The 20,614-nt window shown below is 31.5% G+C and overlaps 1 protein-coding gene across 1 annotated transcript in view; it reads left to right on the top strand.

The window, feature by feature from the left end:
* Positions 1-20,614, top strand: part of LOC140434931 (nose resistant to fluoxetine protein 6-like) — a 127,093-nt gene that overhangs the window by 50,861 nt on the left and 55,618 nt on the right. The window contains exons 3-4 of the mRNA XM_072523570.1: positions 14,295-14,521; positions 19,037-19,125. Of these exons, the coding sequence (XP_072379671.1) occupies positions 14,295-14,521; positions 19,037-19,125 (316 nt within the window). The remainder of the gene's footprint in view (positions 1-14,294; positions 14,522-19,036; positions 19,126-20,614) is intronic.

The raw sequence follows: 20,614 nt of genomic DNA, 5'->3' as shown, positions 1-20,614 counted from the left end.
TACCTGAATATTCGTTTATCACGAATGCTTAAAAGGTAAAGACAAAAAAGGTATGCTTTAAAATAACCGTTGACCTACCCAAAATGGACGCCTATGACCGGTACTATAAGTCACAACTGATGAATACGATTCAACTCTGGAGGATAAAATATCGCACCAATGTTCATTTTTTTAAATAGAAGCGTTCTGGAAGTATTTAAAAAAAACTAATTACAAGATGCCATCTTCAAAGAGCCCTAGCTCTATTGGGAAGCATTTTCGGACTAGATAAATTTGGTTAAATTGTCTTAAAATTATTTGAGAAATCTCCGGTCTTCGTTTGTTAGGAGAGTTTCTGGACACCCTGTATAAGTTCAGCTACAAAATCTCTTATATCCTTTATTATATGAGATACTGAATCAATTTGTTTACAAACATAAAGGAAACCTAGCTGTAAGCTTCACATTTTAAAATTAGTTACAAATATACAGGGTCTTCCATAACGCTACACCGCATCAAAGGTATGTTTTTTAAATTAAACGCCTGTATTTTATTTTAAATTTAAAATTCCTTTTTACTTCCTGGTTACAAAAATACAAAGTTTTTTATTTGCAAAAACCCGCTTCAACCTAATAAGGTTATTAGCGGAACGGTAACAATTAATTGCACTTTGCTTACTAAATTAAAGTCTTTTAAAAACAAAAGTAGGTTATCTATAGTGTTTTTTTAATTTAAAATGTCTTTAAGATTGTTTGGTATATGGTATTAAATTCTGTGACGATTAAACTTTATGCACTTTTCCACTAGCACATGTTTTACCCTAAAGGATGAACAGCACTCATCACAAGAAGAACGCCCTTCTTTCCAGCTTAGCTAGTCGCGTTTTTAACTCTCGCATACTAGTCAGTGTCAGTTTAGTATTCGATCAAAGTGATCGGTGCATTTCTGGTCTAAGAGTTTTAGATGCGTTTTCAGTGATCAACGGTTAAGATATAAAAACTTAGGCTAGATCTCAACTTAGTTGTAGTAACAAAGTTAATTATTAAATTACGTATTATTTAATGCTTGTGTTCTTTTTTCTCACTTTAGTGGGTGGTCCTTCAAGTTGGAATTAATTAGATCACTTAGTACGCTCTAAATGGTTAAGATCGTCATCCTAATTTGTGAAACAAATCTTCCGTTTATTTCTACCAATCTTTAAAACTATTAAGTACAGGTATAGAAAATACTTAGGACAAACTAAACTACATTGATTTATGTTTATGATGGTGATATAAAATACTAAGGAAATAATGAATTTGTGTTTTGACTTACCCTTATTACATTTCAAGAGAATCAGGAAAACCAACTATTTTTATGAATTTTGACCATCATTTAAAAACTATGGTTGCAACAGGCCGTTTCTTTTATACTCCTTTTAAATTATACAGGTCATTGAACTTGGTACTATTTTCTTAGAAATTTGGTTGTAACTTTTTAAATACCCTTTATACCATAAAACCACTTTTTATTTTTGTAACAATTTTAAATTTAAAAGAAAATAAATGGTGTTTTATTTAAGAAAACATATGTTTAATGCGATACAGTGTTATGGAAGACGCTGTATATTTGTAACTAATTTTAAAATGTGAAGATTACAGCTACCTCGTATTTTTGTAAATAACTTTTTTGGTATCTCCTATAACAACAGGTATATCTGACTTTTATGGCATTAGACATTATGTTATTAAGAGCGTGGTATTAAAGTCGCGTGTTAGCTTCACGTAAGCTGACATGACATACAAAAAGAAAAATAATTTGCTACACTTAGAGACGAAAATGAAGATACAGTAGCTCACTTTTTTTTAAATACAATTTAAAAACTCTTGTTTATAATTAATGTGCACATATAAATCGCTCTGGTTTTACTAAATATAGTAAACTATTAGACTTGACACTGGCAATGGTGTTGCCTTGATTATTTCCAGGATAATTAATATGTAATTATAGATATTTTGTGCTGTAAATTGTATACTTATGTAAAACGGTTCTTGTATTTCACTGTCTTTGAGATAATAATGATGAATTAAATTTTTCACATTTAAATTACGTTTGATAATCAAAATATTTATGTAGTAATAATCATAATAATGTTACATATCAAAAATGTCTAAGGAATACCATTATTATTCCACTATTTTCAATAAAAACTTTTTTTGTTTGTAAATCAAGGTATGCCATGTAAATTAATCTGTCAATCACTGTTTTAAGGCAAAAGTGACAGCGCCTCGAACTCGAAGTCATGCGATTAATTGCTTCAAATTGTTAAGAAATAGTGCTTCAAATTTTAAAGATATGTAGTATGTATTTACTTTAAAATTTTATTTAAAAAAAGATCAATAATTGTGAATATAGTCATGGAGCGTCTGCATTTAACACATCATGTTAAAATGGTAAGTGTTGTGAATATAATTCAGGCAGGTCTTTCACAAGCTGATGTTGCACGTCATTTTGACGTGTAATGGAGCGTGATTTCGTGATTTTGGCGTCGGTATGAACAATTTGGTAATGTCGCTGAAAGTCATAGAGGAAACTACTCTTTAACAGGATCGGTATGTGGTAGAATTAGCTCGTCGAAATGTGCATATAACTGTACGTGAATTCTATGGAGCCTTAGAAAATACTCACAACATTACTGTATTTATCACACTGGTATTTTGGTATTTTGAACAAAACTTAAGGAAATTACATGAAACTGACCTACGCGCCAGGCGTCCATTGAGCGTTCCCAGGTTACTTCATGGAAATCGTAGACTCAGATTAAGGTAGTCACAATATCATGTGCAGTGGGGCTTATAAGAATGGAGTTACGTATTATTAATAGATGAAATTAGGTCTTGGCTCTAGCCTGATTAAAGAAGAATGGGAGTTTGGAGATGAGCTGGTCGACAAGAGAGACTCAGGGTGTTCGTCCATATAGTGGTCTACAACTGTTCCCGCTTTTGTAGAAGGAACTTTAAATCAATCTGAATATATTGATCGTATCTTAGAACCTGTTGTTTTTTCATTTGCCCCTACTGCAGGACCTGATTTGCGTTACATGCAGGATAATGCTAGGCCACATACTGCAGCAATAGTAAGAGATTGGCTTCATAATGAGAATATTACACTTTTACCGTGGCCAGCACAATAGCCAGATAATAATCTCATCGAGCATGTATTGGATATGCTTCAATGACAGATTGCTCCTCATCTACACAATATTTATACCAGACAAAGTCTTTAAGATCTCCTTAAACAAGAATGGATCATATTGTCTCAAAACGAAATTGATAATTTTATTTTAAGGATTCCAAGGAAGGGTCAAGCTTTAGTTAGTGCTGCTAAAGGAAACAGATTATTATCCTTTAAATATCCATTAAATTAGTGTACTTCTTAACTTTTGTTTGACTATTTTATCATAAGAAAATTATAGTACAGCTAAATTTATTGTTGACTAATCAGGCATTACAATAGTATGCCACTTTTTAAAATGCAATCAAAATTGATGTATATCCGAGAAAAAAGTTAGTGTTCCCATTTTTGATGTATTTATAAGGACCGTGAAATATTTTTTCTTTATGTGCTTCACGCTACAAGATTCTGCCTATTTTTATTTTTGAGTTTTCTTGTCCTAAAAATATTAGAAATATCTATTTTTGCATTTGTTCCGTGTTAATTTTTATATTACAGATTTATTTTTCTATTAATATGTAACGATAAGACTACCAAAGAGAATTAAAATACTATTATAAAAATAATACCTTAATCAACCATTGAAGCTTATCGTCTATGCTTCGCCTAGCTCAGTATCTCAAGTGTGAGTTCGTCTTGTCTTAAACTAGGAACCAAACCTGAACCCTTAGCTGATGGCAAATAAAATTACTTAACTAATCATTTAAAAACAACTGCCAATGCTTTACATTAAATAAATTCGAATGATACTTATGGCATCAGGGCATCGATGGGCCGCTTGCTACTAAATATCTGTGGCCTCCCAATTAAGTGGTTAGGTGCAGTTATTCCATAAATTGTTTCATAAAATATTCAGTAAAATCTTCTAGGAATATCCAGTTATTCCATATTCTCCAATAGTGTTTCGATACAGCCAATAAAATCTGGAATACGGCCAATAAACTAAAATATCAGAAACAGCTTGTATTAGAGACACATCAAAAATGGTTTCATTTCCTTGCCCTTTTTCAAAATTACAATGAAACAAATAGCAGATGGCAAGGATAAAATGAAATATAATTCATAATGGCGGTATTAGATCTTTGTTTTGATACAGGGCAGCGACAACCGCTGATACGTATTTCGACCTCCTTAGGTCTCGTCAGAACGGTATAGTCACTGCTCTCTTTCACTGCTAATTTATCCAGCTGTTTGTTTCGCAAATTTTAGGAAACACAGTGGTAAAAATTTGAATTCGGTTTCGCTAGGTAGAAATCGTTTGATTTCTCTTTTTGAAATATAATTATTATTACTTAGTTTAATTCTTTGTTAAGATTCCTATATGCATATAACTGGAAGCGTGGTTAACATTTTCAGAAAGAACAAGAAGTTCTCGAGAACACCAACAAAAACTCCAGAGAAAACAAAATGAGGAAACAAAAATTAATCAATTACTAATAATGATGAGCCATCTCACCGATGACATTAAGGAAATAAAAAGAAATCAAAAAGAAAGCAAGGAAACAATAGAAAAGCTCATTATGGAAAACAGAGAGCTGAGAAAAGAAAATGCATAACTAAAACAAGAAAATATAGAGATCAAGGAGGAACTCATAAAAATAACAAAAAACATGGAAGTTATGGAAAAACACCGACGAATAAATAACATAGTTATGAACGGCCTAAGGATAGACACATATGAGCAAGCAAGGTTAAAAGGAACAATCAATAATTTCATCAAACAACATATAGGGGTAGAGGTTAAAATAAGGAATGCTCACAAGTTAGGCGAAAAAACATGCCTAATTGAATTAGAAGACCAAGAAGAAAAAAGAAAAATAATGGAAACAAAGCACAAATTAAAAGAAATTAAAGAGTACAAAATATATATTAACGAAGATGCAATCATAAAAGAATGAAAAATACAAAAAACAATTAGAAACATTGCTCAAGAAGAAAGAAATAAAGGAAATGAAGTCAAGATTGGAGTAAAAAAATATGGGTAAATAACAGCGAATGGAAGTGGAATGACAAAGAAGGTGCCATAGTTAAAACAACGTCAAAAAACTAGCAACTAAATGTACTACTGGAATCACTACTGGTTCAGGTTCAAGGGAAAATACCAAAAAATCACCCTCATAAATATTCACGTGCCTTCAGAAGAAAACGATAATGATTTCGAAAGAAGTGAGGTTACAAATATTGAGAATGCTGTCAGAATTATAAAGTATAGATTACCATGAAAGTACTCACCCCAAGAGAATTCTGCAGACCATAAAATGAAGTAAGTCAAATTTCAATTTCTAAGAAGACATAACCTCAAATTTGGCGGTTATACACTCTTTTCAGCACAATTTTTTGAAAACCATTTCCGGAATGGAAATCGAAACGTCAAATTTTAGTTAGTAAAGATGTAATTTTAATTACAATCAATTATGGCCTAATCCCATATAAACACAATATTTAACTTGGACATGCCACAAGAAAACAGTTTCAGAACCGTATAGTTTTTTATAAATCCACAACTGCAATGCGTTTCTATTGTTCTAGAAATTATGTCACTTTAAATTTTGACTGATAGTCATAGTTTAATTGTCTAAGACGAAGGACATTTCAATGCAGACACGTAATTTAATTTAGTTTACCTATATATTTTGAATTTTTAATTCTTGACATGTTATTGTCATATTAACGTGACAAGTTAAATGCAATACTGTAAATCATCCGAACGTTAAACAAACACGATCGCGTAAAATGCGACATTGAAATCGTAAGTGGTTGCATAACTGACCTACAAGCAAGAAAGTAGGTAAAGCTTTAACAGTCAGTTATAAGAGACTGGCTTTTATATAAGGTATGCTATTATTTACCATTATGTAAGTTTATACAATACAGTCCAGCGCGATCATTCACATTATGATATTTTAATTGGGACCGGCTGGTCAGTAAATATGTAGGATCGGTTCCTACCGATTTACTTTTTGACCAGTTACGTAATGTACGGCTAATTTTATGTAATTTTATGAGGTTTTGTGTCCTAAATAAAAAGTTCAATCAGATTTTTTAAATAAAAGTGTGTACTTCTTTGGTAAATTTTATGTAACCCCAAATTTAAACATTAACTACTGTATATTCATTATTTATTATCAGACGCGGCATTACAAAATTTAAGAACAAGGTATTTATAAAAACTATAGAAGAAAATAAAAGCAATAAAGAGAAAAATCGAAACTGGCAAAGTGGAAATCTTCCAACCTAAAAACAAAAATGAAAAGATAGCCTAGATAGATCAGGAATATTACACATAGTGGGAAGCTTCTATGAAACATTATTATATCAAAGTCAAGTTACTTCAGAGCTCATCGAACAGCCATTATTAAATGTACAGAATATAGGATCGCAGGAGGAAATTTAACATATGGAAAATAAGAGAGCTCCGATGAAAGATGGTGTAGTCATTGATGCAAGTAAAGTAGTAGGTCCACTTCTGAGAGAAGAAGCAACGAGAAGTTCGACGACTTCTCTTCGATGGCAAATTAGGTGAACTGCAAATGCAAGCTTACTGAAAGCTATTGTACGATGTTAGGAATAACCTTTTATATCGAGAATACATCTGCAACGCCGCAGAAGGGTTCCAGCCCAATGAATGTCATTAATGAGCCTTGTTTGGCTATTTAATTGCTCTTATGACCCATTTATTGCCTGTGCCCTTGTACCCACGTTACCATAACATTGCTACAGCCTCCTAGTTTGTTTAAGGCACCCACACAATATCATACCAGTGTAGAATTGACCTCTACACAATTGAGTACCTTAAGCGCTACCTGGCTATCTGTGGAGATGGCAATTGAATGGTGCGTTCTTTTCTAGCTTTCTATTTCTTCCACGCAGTGATGGATTGCCGCTATTTGCCTTGAAAATTGTGGCATCCTTAGATGTCACAATGTACCGGGAAATTTATCCTTTACTTCATCCCTACTATACCGGCTCCTACATCCTCCGATGTTTTTGAGCCATTAAAGAACCAGGTAGTTTCCGCTTGTATGGGTATACCTTCCTTTCAATCTTCCCTACCTGGTATATTAATTTTGAATTTATTGTCAAAGCTATATCTTGTAGATATTGCATCGGTGGGTTGCCCCATTACGATATCTACGTTTAGCTTCTTGATTAGCTGTCTATTGTCAGTACTATGTGGCTGGCTTATGTGTTATTGACTATGTATTATTCTGTGCATCACACATCTGCCTTCGCCATGTTTAAACATATGAAGTGGTGGAAGATTCAGCAGGACTTACAACGCCGCTGTAAGAGTTAATTTTATGGCCCCCTAATACGCAGGCATGCTAGTCTTTGTGTAGTACTTAGAAGCCTTATTGCTTCCACTTGCTGCGTCTTTGTCCACTACGTTGCAAACCCATAGGTTATCATTGGTCTAATAACCCTTGTGTATGTATAACCTTAGTGTCACTTTGAAGTTAATCTCATAATTCTTACCACACATCCTTCCACATCTGTTCAAGAACATAGTAGCTTTATGTGTGGTTTTGAGTATATGAGTATTCCACGTAAGCCAATAATCAAAATACCCCTAGGTATTTTATTTTTTTAGCAAATGGAGTCTCTGTTCCTCCCATCACTGGTGGTTTTAGGTCTTGTAATCCTTTCTTTTTTGTGCAGTTAATGATTTGTTGTTTATTGGGCATTGACTATCTCTCTTGTTTATAGCACTTATCAACTATGTTTGGGACTACTTGCATTCTCCTGAATAACCTAAGATAAACCCTGAATTTGAGCGCATTTGCCCCTGAAGAAGATTGCAATATCATCAGCCCATCCTGTATAGTAAAAGTCTTTTGTATTCAGATTTGTGAGAAGGTTGCCCAAATTAGAGTCGACAAAACTCCTTCTTGTGGATAGCCTAGAACTGTTCTTGCTTTTGTGGTTGCTTTACCCAGAGTGGATATTACTATCCTATTCTCTAGGGATGCCTTTATCCATCTGTATATTACCACGGGTATGCCTCCTCTACTTATTGCTTTAACCAAAGAGTTATTAGTAACAATATTAAATGCCCCTTTAATATCTTTAATATCATCCAACTCAAGTACGTAGATTTACCTAGTTGCTATGCATATTGACGATTGCTTTGAGGATTATCTTTTAGCACTTTGTCTATGATATACCTATCCAGAAGCCTACCCAGCGTTTTTAATAGAAAAGACGATAAGCTTATTGGTCTATATGACGTTGTCTCGACATCGAGTCTATATGACTGGCGTTAGATTTGATACTTTACCTGTATATATATATATATATATATATATATATATAATATATATATATATATATATATATATATATATATATATTACAGGATCCAACTTGTAAATACAATACATTATTTTGTTGGCGAAGGAGAACGGGAATACGGCTATCGCCGTATTCTTCTTCTAGGGGGCTTCCATCTGTGAAGTTTTTGGGGCCAACGTTCATCAGGCATTCTCAATAGGTGTCCAAACCATTTTAAACTCTTCTTTCTATTCTGTGAATGACCGTTTCTGTAGCATTCATGTTATTTCTTATAGATTCGTTGCTTTTCCTATCCAATCTTGGTGTTCTAGCACTTCTTCTCAAATAATCTATTTCAACTGCCAACAAGCTTCTGTTCAGGTCTGCATTAATTGTCCATACTTCAGAGCCACAACAAAGAAGTGATTCAACCATGGTTTGCCCTATTTTTTTTGTTCCTTTTGGAAATGTTGCAATCCCACCATAAGGAGTTCAGACATCCTACAATTTAACGTCCCTGATTAATTCTCCCAAGCCGTTCTTATCAATGAGTGTACCTAAATTTTAAAAATTTTCCACTTGCTTGATTTTCACGTTCTCGTCTATCAACACTTCAAATTTTGCATCTGAATTAATAACTAAATATTCTATTTTTTTCATGCTGAGTTTTAACCCCCATTTTACATATTCTCTGTATAGACGCTTTATCATAAATTATAGATCATAAGAATCTTAAGCTAGGACGACTTGGTCATCCGCAAAGTTCAGAGAGAACAGTACGTCATTTCCTATGGGGATTTCCATTCCCTGGCAGTGGTTTTTCCATTTTTGGAGGGCTGCCTCAATATATAAATTAAACAGTAACGGGTGACATATTGCATTCTTGTCTTAGTCCTTTAGGTACTTAGATACTTTACCTACCGTGGGGAAATATATGATTTTCACCTTTTGCCATATTCTAGATTTGATCTCCGTTGCTGAACTGGCTCTGAGGAGTTTGCATGTGTGTGGTATCAATAACTATAATCCCATATGCAAAAGTATCGGATATATTCCATCTGTCCCTGAAAACTTATAGGCCTAAAATGTATTTATAGCCAGTCTAATTCTGCTTCGTCTTGTGATTGCTGTGGCTATTTCTCAATCTATAGAACTTGGCCTAGTCAGCCTTTGGTCTATGTTGGTTTGCCTATCTGGATCATTCAGAATTGTGCATGCATATGAATTATGTAAGACTTTTTTCTTTGGACTCCGTAAATTTGTCATAAGCTTTCTTTAAGAAACCTACTTCTTTAATGGTAAAACCATACTTCGCCCGGACTTGATGGATTCGAGAGTAGACTAGGTTATCTGTAATTTCCTCGCAAAACTTTAAATCTCTAAAAACTCTATATAAATACAATAATTTCCTATAAATACAATAATTATTATTTTTTTTAAATATTATTTAGTTTATATTATAATTAAATTTGCTATTAAATGATATTTATTTATGTTTTATTTTAATATTTGGTCTGAATTTGGCAAGTTTGTCATAAGTAAACAACGTATGCTTTGTTAATACGTTAACAGGTGGCGTCAGGAGCAAACATAATAATTTATTTAATTTGGTTAAAATATAAAAAATAGATAAATATTTAAATTACTTTATTTAATTGTAAATATATTATTTAAACTTAAAAAATACAGAAAACATATTATTACCAACTGTTGACTAGATATTTTTGGCATTTTGTTATAATAATTACACCAAACTTTCTGGAGTGCCTAACTATTTAATACTATATTTCTTCTATACCTAAATGTTATTTTATTGAAACTAAGTTCTGTATAACACAAAATAAGTAAAATAATTATAAAATTATTTATAGAAAATTTCTGTTGAAATTGGTTGAATATAGAAATGCCACATTTAAGATTCTTTTAGCGACCTTGTCTTTACTATTATCACCTACTTATTAGATATTTTAAAAAGTACACACGACACAATCTTACAAAAACTTAAGCAAGGGCCATTAAATTGGGGTCATTTTTGTTTATCTATGACTGTATTGATCTAGTCAATATTTTACCTTCATTGATGATTGATGTCGATGACATTTCTACATTAAATGGGCTATTCAAAGAAGAGTACTTCTACACTTCTTGTATATATGTATATACATATATACATATATATATATATATATATATATATATATATATACATATATATATATATATATATATATATATATATATATATATATATATATATATATATATAAGATGGTGGTATTATTGACTGTTGCTTTAAATACCAAGTGGTGATTCTTGAGGATGCAGTCAGTCTATTTGGCCTATAAGACAAAGAAAACTCTTTGACTTACTGTCAAGCTTTCGAATTTATTTTAATTCTATTTCTTCAAGACATCTGTTAACAAATGAATATAAAAATTATCTAGTTGTAATAATTATTAATTGTCTTACTATATATATATATACATATTATGATGTTGAAATTTGATCTAAATTTAAATATATTTACTGATTTTCTAACTTTCAAATAATTAATTAATTTAATCAGTATTCCATTCAAACTATAGAACAAAAAAGACTAAAAGAGTATGGACATATAAGAAGAACTAGTGACAGCAGATGAATAAAGAGAATAACCGAATGGAGCCCCATAGGAAGGAGGAAAAGAGGACGACCCCTAAAATCCTGGAGGAACGAAGTAGACGACGCCATGAGTAAGAGAGGCCTAAACGATGGAGAATGGGACAACAGAGAGAGATGGAAACGGTTGAGCGAGGGAAGGCAGTGAATACTGTAGAATGCCTGAATATATGAATATATATATATATATATATATATATATATATATATATATATATATATATATATATCCATTCAAACTATATCTTAATAATCTTAAGTACAGCCAACTTTAAATCAAATGTTTAAATTTATTCTCATGGTTCCTCTTTGAGTCCTGAAATACTTTTGCCTTATAACAGTGTGAAAATATACAACAGGAGCAGAAGGAAATAAAAGAAATGTAAATTGTTCAATAAAAATCAAATATATCGATAAAACACCTTTAAAAATGTTTATTACAGATATAAAAACACAAAATCTATTGTTCTAAAAATGACCTGGATCCTCTTGTCGATTCGCTCGCTAACCTGATTCCTGGGATCTAAATTATCCTAATACAAATTATCCTATAATTTTATAGTACGGATTATAATATTTACTTATATTCTATTAAACAAGAAATTAACAAAGTAGATTTTTTTTAATTCCTCTATTTATGGTAATCGGTTATCAGTTAAACACTAAAAAAAAATATGTTTAAAAGACAGAAAAAGTGACACAATGAGAGCTACACTCAGTGGTGAGCATGCTTTATCTATATTTAGGTTACATTACCAAATTTCTTTTTTATTTATAGAAATAACTATTCACAATTTAAACAAACTTCTATCTAATCTCTAGCGGTGGAGAGATCTCAGGAAATGTCAGGGGATCGTTGGCGAGTGGATTTGGATTAAATGTTAGTCTAGTAGTTTTTACACTGTGTGGCGGTTTCTTCTCTAACAGTTTCAATATTCAGGTCATGATGAATAACATCGTTTGGCACATAGCATGGGGCATTGCAGACATCACGAAGAACTTTGGATTGAAATCCTTGTAATATTTGCAAATTTGTATTCTGGCAGTTCCTCAGATTTGAATCAGATGAGATCCGGTATTTTTCGCCTGTTAGTATGCCAGTAGTTAGGTTAACCTGTGGATAGAGCGCTAAGCTTATTTATCACGGCACTTTTGAGTAGAGTTTGGCCACGTATAGTTATGATCCTTGATCCTTAAAGTCGCCAGCGGGGATGAATTTTGATTATAGTGTTTTAAAGTAGGTAGTGAAATCATTTTACTTTATCGGTTTGTTTGGTGCGCAATAAACATCAGATAAGATTAGTTGTATATTCCAGTCTTATATTGATATCGAAGTGGCCTATATGTTTAATTCTTCAGTTTTGCTTGTTTCATGGTGCCTAATACTATTTCTTACTATTATTGCAGTCCCTCCATGAGCTTTGCCTTGTGGATATTCAGTGAAGTATATTTGATAATTTTGAACCTTACAATAACTTTTATTTGTCATTATGTGCCTCTTAAGTCAGCATGACGTCAATGTTGTGTTGAGAAATAGATGCTTTTTGACTATGGATTGTCAAGCCCTTGGCGTTCCCGACTCCAATCTTTAAATTTTAAACATTTATTTTGGAGATAAGACTCATTAGAGGGTCAAAAATTGTGTTTATACACTCCATCATTTTTTAAATTATTTGTTTAAAGTTACCATTGTCTAATTCAGGTAGTTGTAGAGGCGGTTGAAACTGAGATTGCAGCATGGTGGCTTGTTGGATGTTTTGTTTGTTTACTGTTTGATTAGTTGTTTTCCCAGATATATTGGCGTAACTTGGTCCTACTTTTGTATTTGTTGGGTTTTTTATTTTTGGCTTTAGTAAAGATTTTTGTCGAAGAATTGGGAACATTTTCTTCTGTAGTTCTTTGTATACCTGACAGCCTTTGTAGTTGGCAGGATGATTTTTAGAACAATTGATACACTTTACTTCGTTATTTCGACTTTTCCTTGGGCACTATCTAGTCAAATGATCTCCTGTATAGTTGACACAACGTGGATTTCTGTTGCAATACTTTTTGGTATGACAATAGTTTTGACATCTTTGACATTGAGGTATATCACGTTTAGGATGTTCAATTTTAATTATTGTATTCATTAAGTTGGTAACTTGGTAGATGTCTTTGTTATTTTTGTTTGTGGCTAACTCTAAATTAAATAAAGAAAGGCACTTTTTAGTACCTCTTTGCCGAATGTTAGATATATTCAGAACCTTGTGGCCCAGTTCTTCAAGGGATCTTCTTTTAGATCCTCCGGTTCTCTCAATGCATGGATACTTTTTAAAACTACCCGAAAACTACGATTTTCTTTTAGTTGGTATGAGTAAAATTGAGGTTTTTAGAAAAAATAATATATTTAATTTTTTTGTAAAAGAAACAAACGAAGACAAATAAACAAATTATTTAAAAGAAAAAACTTTCAAAAAAATACTTTTTATGGAGAAATATTTAATATAGATCTTGTTGAATTATATTAGTAAAAACTAGTAGTGAATTTTAACAATTTCACCGCATTTTACGGTATTTCATTAAAATTACATTAAATAAATTGATTCAGAATAAATGCAACACTTCTTATCTTATCAAAATTGAAAAATGCACAAAATAAAATTAAAAAATATATAAGGACCCCGCTTGGGTGTTTCATTTAAATAGCATGGGATTTTAAAGGTTTATTAAAAATTATATTTTAAAAAATAATTTCGATATAGCAATCCAAATGTCAAATCAAATAGTTAATTTATATCACGTGGTAAATACTCAACAAATTACAATAAATAAAAGCTGTTCATATAAAAAGAGGCCTATTTAAAAACAAAAATAATAACAAAACAACAAATTAGGCAATTAATAAAATATATCTAGAATCGAGTACAAACGTAAATTGAATCAAGATAAGAATTAAAGCAGTCTCTATGGTAATTCTTAAAGTAAAGCTTTTACCTGTTTTGAGTTATTTAAATTTTGGACACAATATATCATTTAAGTATCATGTTGTGAATAATGTATTATATATTATAATATATAGTACATTCAGAAAATATTATTAACTAATATTTTCTGAAACTCCACTTAAAAAATAATTTAAATAAATATATTTTAAGGTTGGTATCGGTAACTTAGCCGTTTCTTTTTTGTTATAGGACCATAAAGATCCATCACAGCAAGCAAAAAATGTAGTTTTAATGGGATGGTGTATGCCTTCTTCTTGTACACCATATGATCTCAAAACATATTTAAATGGTTACTTCAATACAATTGATTTTTCACTCAGGGATCACAATGTATCATATTCTTCATTTATTGAAGACAAGAATTGCCAAAGGGAGGATGAAAATAATGATCTTGATCAAATGGACATTTCATTTGGGTAAGTACAAACTTAAACAAACAAAATTACTAATAAACTTTTAGAGGGAAATATTTCTTAGGTTATTTTATCGTATCCAGGATACCAACAACTTGAGTCTTTTATTTCCAATGGCTGGCCACACATATCGCCCCGTCATTAGCTAAAATGAGGTCTTCATATGTGCAGATCTTCTCAGGTTACTAGCACAACGTGAGACGCCAGTTCTTAATCTGTTTAGCGCTTTTCATCTCGGGCAAGATAATTTCTGTCCAGCAGCCATTTCCTCGGAAGGTTGGAAATTTCGGTGCTTCGCCGCTTTTTCGACACCTTAGTCGGCTGTGGTTAAACAAGGAATCTCTTTGATTCTTATGTTGTTTCTTTTGTTCTACTCTACATACTAGTTGGCTGGTAGACACCGTAGAGCTCGAATGTCCTTGTTTCGAGCTTATGTTCTCTTAATGCGAAATCCTCGTGTCACAACACTTTTAAAATATAATATTATGAATATGTAAGCTAAGGTTTATTTAATCTTACTATGTGGCTAGTTTCCATTACTATTAAGGTAATGGTGTGATAAGGCCGAAAACGTTATAAAATTTTTTAATCCTTTTGGATAATTTTTTATAATAAACTAGTGATTTTACCCGTCGAATGCGACGGGAGATCCAATCAATTCCCATCTTCAGTCACTCAATAACTTAAAACAAATAAAAACGGCGCCTGGCATTGAGATTCACGTAACTCAAATGGCTATGAAGCACCAGATATTGGGTGTCTCTCTGAGAGACCGAATCCCAAACGAAGAAATACGTCGTATAACAAAAACAACAGACGCTATCGAAAAAATCGCGTCGTTAAAATGGAATTGGGCAGGACACGTCGGCCTATTATCAGCCAACCGATAGAGAAAACGTATTTTAGAGTGGAGACCAAGGCAAGAAGTAATACGGAGCAGAGGATGCCCACCAACTAGATGGTCTGACAACCTGAAGCGTGCTAGCAATAAATGGACGCAAGCCGCAGAAGACAGAGACAGATGGAAAGAGCTGAGGGGGATTTATGTCCAGCAGTGGACGCATACAGGTTGATGATGATGGTGATGAATATTTCTTTATGTGAACACCACACATTTATATATATATATATATATATATATATATATATATATATATATGTATATATATATATATATATATGTATACATATATATATACATACGTATATATATGTATATATATATATATATATATATATATATATATATATATATATATATATATATATATATATATATATATATATATAAGCGAGGTTCCTACAGCCTCTGTCACTTCTCGCGTTTTCTGTCCATCCATTCGTGTTCTTTGACGGCTCTATCTCTCATTATGTGCCGTACATTTTCTTCCCATGCAACTGAAGGCCTTCCCCTTCTTCTTCTTTGTTGTGGTATGTAATTTAAAGCTTTTTTTGACCATTTATCTTCATTCATTCGCTTCACCTGACCATACCATACTAGTTGTCTCGTTTCAATTCTGTTTCTATTTGTTTCTATTTGTCCTCCTTCTAATATCTTCATTCCTGATATGTTCTCTTTTAGATACACCACACGCTCTTCTTAGTAAATACATTTCTACCACTTCTTTTCTTTTTCTATCTTTTTGCGTGATCTGCCAAACTTCTGCCCCATAAGTCATAATAGGATCTACCAAGGTTCGATAGATTGTCAATTTCGTTTCTTGTCTAATATCTTTAGACCATAGTAGAGAGTTTAGAATGTTTACCGCTTTTTTTCTCTGCTGCGTTCTGTTTTCGATGTCTCTTTTGGTAGTGCCTTCTTTAGATATTATAGATCCGAGATATTTATATTCATTACATGTTTTTGTGTTTCTAATTTCTAACTCTGGATCTTCTTTATCATCTCCTATTTTAAGATACTCTGTCTTTGACATATTCATATTGAGGCCCCATTTTTCATATTCTTTCTTTAATTTTCTAAACATGTAGTCCAGTTCTTCCTGATCATTCAGTATCATTCGCTACTACTACCTGATCATCTGCGAAAAATAAATAGACATTTACCACCGCCTATGTCTACTCCCATTCCGGATACTTGTTTCCTCCACTGCTCTAGCGATGATTGAATATTTATTTTAAATAAGGTCAAAGATAGACAACATCCTTGTTTAAGCCCCTTTGTTATTGAAAATGATTCAGATATAAAGTTTCCTTCTTTAACGACACTTCTTGCATTTTTGTATATATTTGCGATAGCATCCACATACTCTCTACTGAGACCTACTTCAATGTCTGAAACAGTTTTTTCAAAGGTACCGTATCGTATGCCTTCTCTAAATCTACAAACAATAGGTGGGTAGATAGATTCCTTGCCCTCCGTTTTTCAATTACCTGCTGCAGAACGAATATACCATCAGTGCACGATCTTCCTGCACGAAATCCATTTTGTTCTTCTATGTCTTCGTATTCTGATTTCACACCACACATTTAAGTTCTTTAAAATTTTAAAAATCCTAATATTTTTCTTTAAAAATATTATTTAATTATTTAAGTAATTTTTAAAATTTGTTAAATATTATATAGAGTGTATTCATCATTTTTAGTATTATCTTGTATTTATATTTAATAGCTTCATTTTGATTATTATTAGATTTAATTTTATTTTATTTAATTTTGTATAATTTTCTTTAATTCTATTTAGTTTTAATTAATTGTATTTACTTTGTTTATTTGTTTTTCAAAATTTTATTTATTTCTATTTATTTTATTTTATTTAATTTAAATTTATTTAATTTAGTTTGATTTCGTTTTATTTTATTTAGTTTTATTTAATTTTAGCTAATTTTACTTAATTTTATTTAATTCTATTAACCTTTATTTAATTTTATTTAATTTTAACTAATTTTATTTAATTTTACTTAATTTTACTTAATTTTTGTTAATTTTTATTTAATTGCATTTTGGTAAAACGTTGAAGTTTGTGAAACGTCATTTTATTTTTCTAATAAGTGTATACACGTAAATGTATGTAAATCTTACCCTACAATTAAAGTAACTTATATTTTAATATACGGACTTAATTTCCAATATATGTGATCAAGCAACAACATCCATCAAAATAGTTAAACAAACGGAGCCCATTAAGATACGTCGAGGAGTCAGACAGGGTGACACTATATCACCCAAACTATTCAATCAAGCTTTGGAAGACGTTATGAGGAAATTACAATGGAAAAAATCGGGGTATTAACATAATGGCCAATACTTAAATCACTTGAGATATGCAGACGACATTGTATTAATAACAGATAAAAGGGAAGAATTACAAAATATGATGGATGAATTAAATAGCGAATCAACAAAAATAGGTCTACAAATGAATTATATGTAAAACGAAAATTATGACCAACCAATCAGAAGAATGAATAATTACAATTGCACAAACAACTATAGAACAAGTAAAAGAATATGTATATTTGGGACAACTAGTTAAATTAAATAAAGAAAATCAGACCGGAGAACTAAATAGAAGGATATGGTTGGCTTGGGTATCCTTTGGAAAACTTTCCTATATACTAAAAAATAGAAAATACCCCCAATATTTAAAAACAAGAGTCTTCAACCAATGTATACTTCCTGTTCTCACCTACGGTTCTCAAACTTTGACGTTTACAAAGGAAAACATGAAAAAAATAGCAAAGACCCAAAGAGCCATGGAAAAGCAAATGCTGAACATCAGGCTATCAGACAAGAAAAGAAATACTTGAATCCGCAACAAAACAAAAGTGACCGATGTATTAATGCAGATAGCAAAACTTAAGTGGAAGTTCGCTGGACATACCATAAGACAGAAAGACGACAGATGGAATAAGATGATTAAACACTGGAGACCATATAGTTACAAACGAAAAAGAGGAAGGCCACAAATGTGATGGTCAGATGACTTGAAGAAACACGCAGGCTCGACGTGGAAGAAGGAAGAGGAGGCTTATCCAAAATTTGACATCAAGGGCTGTATAGATAGATATATATATTTTAATATTTGCGAAAAAAATAATTACTGATGAAGTACTAAAATTTATAAGTAGGGATATTTGGATCATCAATTGGTGGCGCAGTTACCCTGCCGGACAAACAGTGTGACTTGTACTAGGATATATATATATATATATATATATATATATATATATATATATATATATATATATATATGTTCGGATAAGTTTCCGCGGTCAGATGAATGAAAATTACTGAGTTCTCGGGAAGAACCGCGTTGAGAATTTAAAACTCAGTTTTTTAAATCAGAGTTTTAAATTCTCAACGCGGTTCTTCCCGAGAACTCAGTAATTTTCATATATATATATATATATATATATATATATATATATATATATATATATATATATATATATATATATATATATATATATATATTTATATACCATTTGACATCAAGTTTTTCCTTTATTGGATTTTAAGCACCTCACAAAATTTATTACTAACAAAATTTATTTTTAGGTTAGTGTGTGCAATAATTGTTTCTTTGGTAATATCATCGACGTTATATGACTGCTTCCGAAACTACTCAAACGAAAAACTAGTAGCCAGTAAGTACTATTTTGTTATTTAAAATCTACGTTGTTCATTGTATGTTAAGAGACAACAATGTAGATCTAACATTGTTTTAGTTTGCATATCGCATATTTTGTATAAAATATACGATAAATTCTGATAGTTAAAGAAAGATTTTATGGTTAATTTTTTTAATATTATGCTAATTTTATATTATTGAAAATAGTTTAAAAATAACCCCGGAAAAAAAAGCCACGGATGGCATTCAAAAAAGTTAATTTCCAGTAGTGTTTTTTGATTGCATTGAGTAAAACTACCCTTATCCATATTGCCCTACCCGTACCCACGTTGACTCTCTAATCTGTTGTCTATCGTATCTACTTCTCTATTATATTACTTCAACCTTCAACATTCTAACTGCTTGAATTCATCTAACATATTTAACATTATTTTACGCAGGACGAATCATCTACTCTCTTAACAGCCTAAGGTGACTACAGCCTAAGGTAACTAACAATCTCGTTCATCACAATCTGCACCTTCACCTCACTAATCATAAAATCATGAAGTCTTCTTTCTACAAACTTTTGCCATTCTACCAACAAAAAAGAAGGTTTAGCTACTACACAAATATCAATCTAGAAATCAGTGATTTCCACCTCACGCTGCTTTTTTTGTTTGCTTTTTTTACTTAAAATTAACAGAAGTGGTGTTACATATTTTTCAACAACAGACAAAAAATTACTACATATGACAATTTAAGTATCCTTATATAAACTGCAGAGAATTAATTGAATATACTGGTGGTCTCACGAAATTAGAAAAATAAAAAGAAAATGAATAAATTGAAATGTTACACCATATGGTTACACCATATGGTTTCATCTTCATTGTACATTACAAATTTCGGCACAGTTTTACAGGACTAACTAAACTTAGGGAAACTAGGGAAACATTTTAACTACTAAAATAGTAATTAAAAGTGTTTCTATATTATAATTTCCCAGTCTTTGGATCCAATATTATATCTTTTCCAGAAATTATGTATTGTATATATCAGTATATATATATATATATATATATATATATATATATATATATATATATATATATATATATAGTATTATACAGTAGAGACCTTAGTTTACAACTCAAAATAAGAATATTACGTTTATATGTGTTTTCGGTGCTGCTGTATGGGGTGGAGGCCTGGACGATAAAGAAAGAGGTGAGCGATCGACTTGAAGCATTCGAGATGTGGACCTACCGAAGAATATTAAAAATAAGTTGGGTAAACCGAATAACAAATGTTGAAGTCCTCATAAAGGAAATGGAAATCATGAATACGATTAAGATAAGAAAGTTACAATATCTCGGCCACGTTATGAGAGAGAATAAATATGTGTTGCTACAAACCATAATGCAGGGAAAAATACAGCGAAAACGAAGTATTGGAAGAAGACGCATCTCCTGACTCAACAATCTGAGGAAGTGGTATAATTGCAGTTCCGTCGACTTGTTCAG

The sequence above is a fragment of the Diabrotica undecimpunctata genome, chromosome 2 (genome assembly GCF_040954645.1).
Source record: "Diabrotica undecimpunctata isolate CICGRU chromosome 2, icDiaUnde3, whole genome shotgun sequence".
In the NCBI taxonomy this organism is placed as follows: domain Eukaryota; kingdom Metazoa; phylum Arthropoda; class Insecta; order Coleoptera; family Chrysomelidae; genus Diabrotica; species Diabrotica undecimpunctata.
The sequence above is the reverse complement of the archived record's forward strand: the minus strand, read 5'-3'. Positions and strand labels throughout refer to the sequence as shown.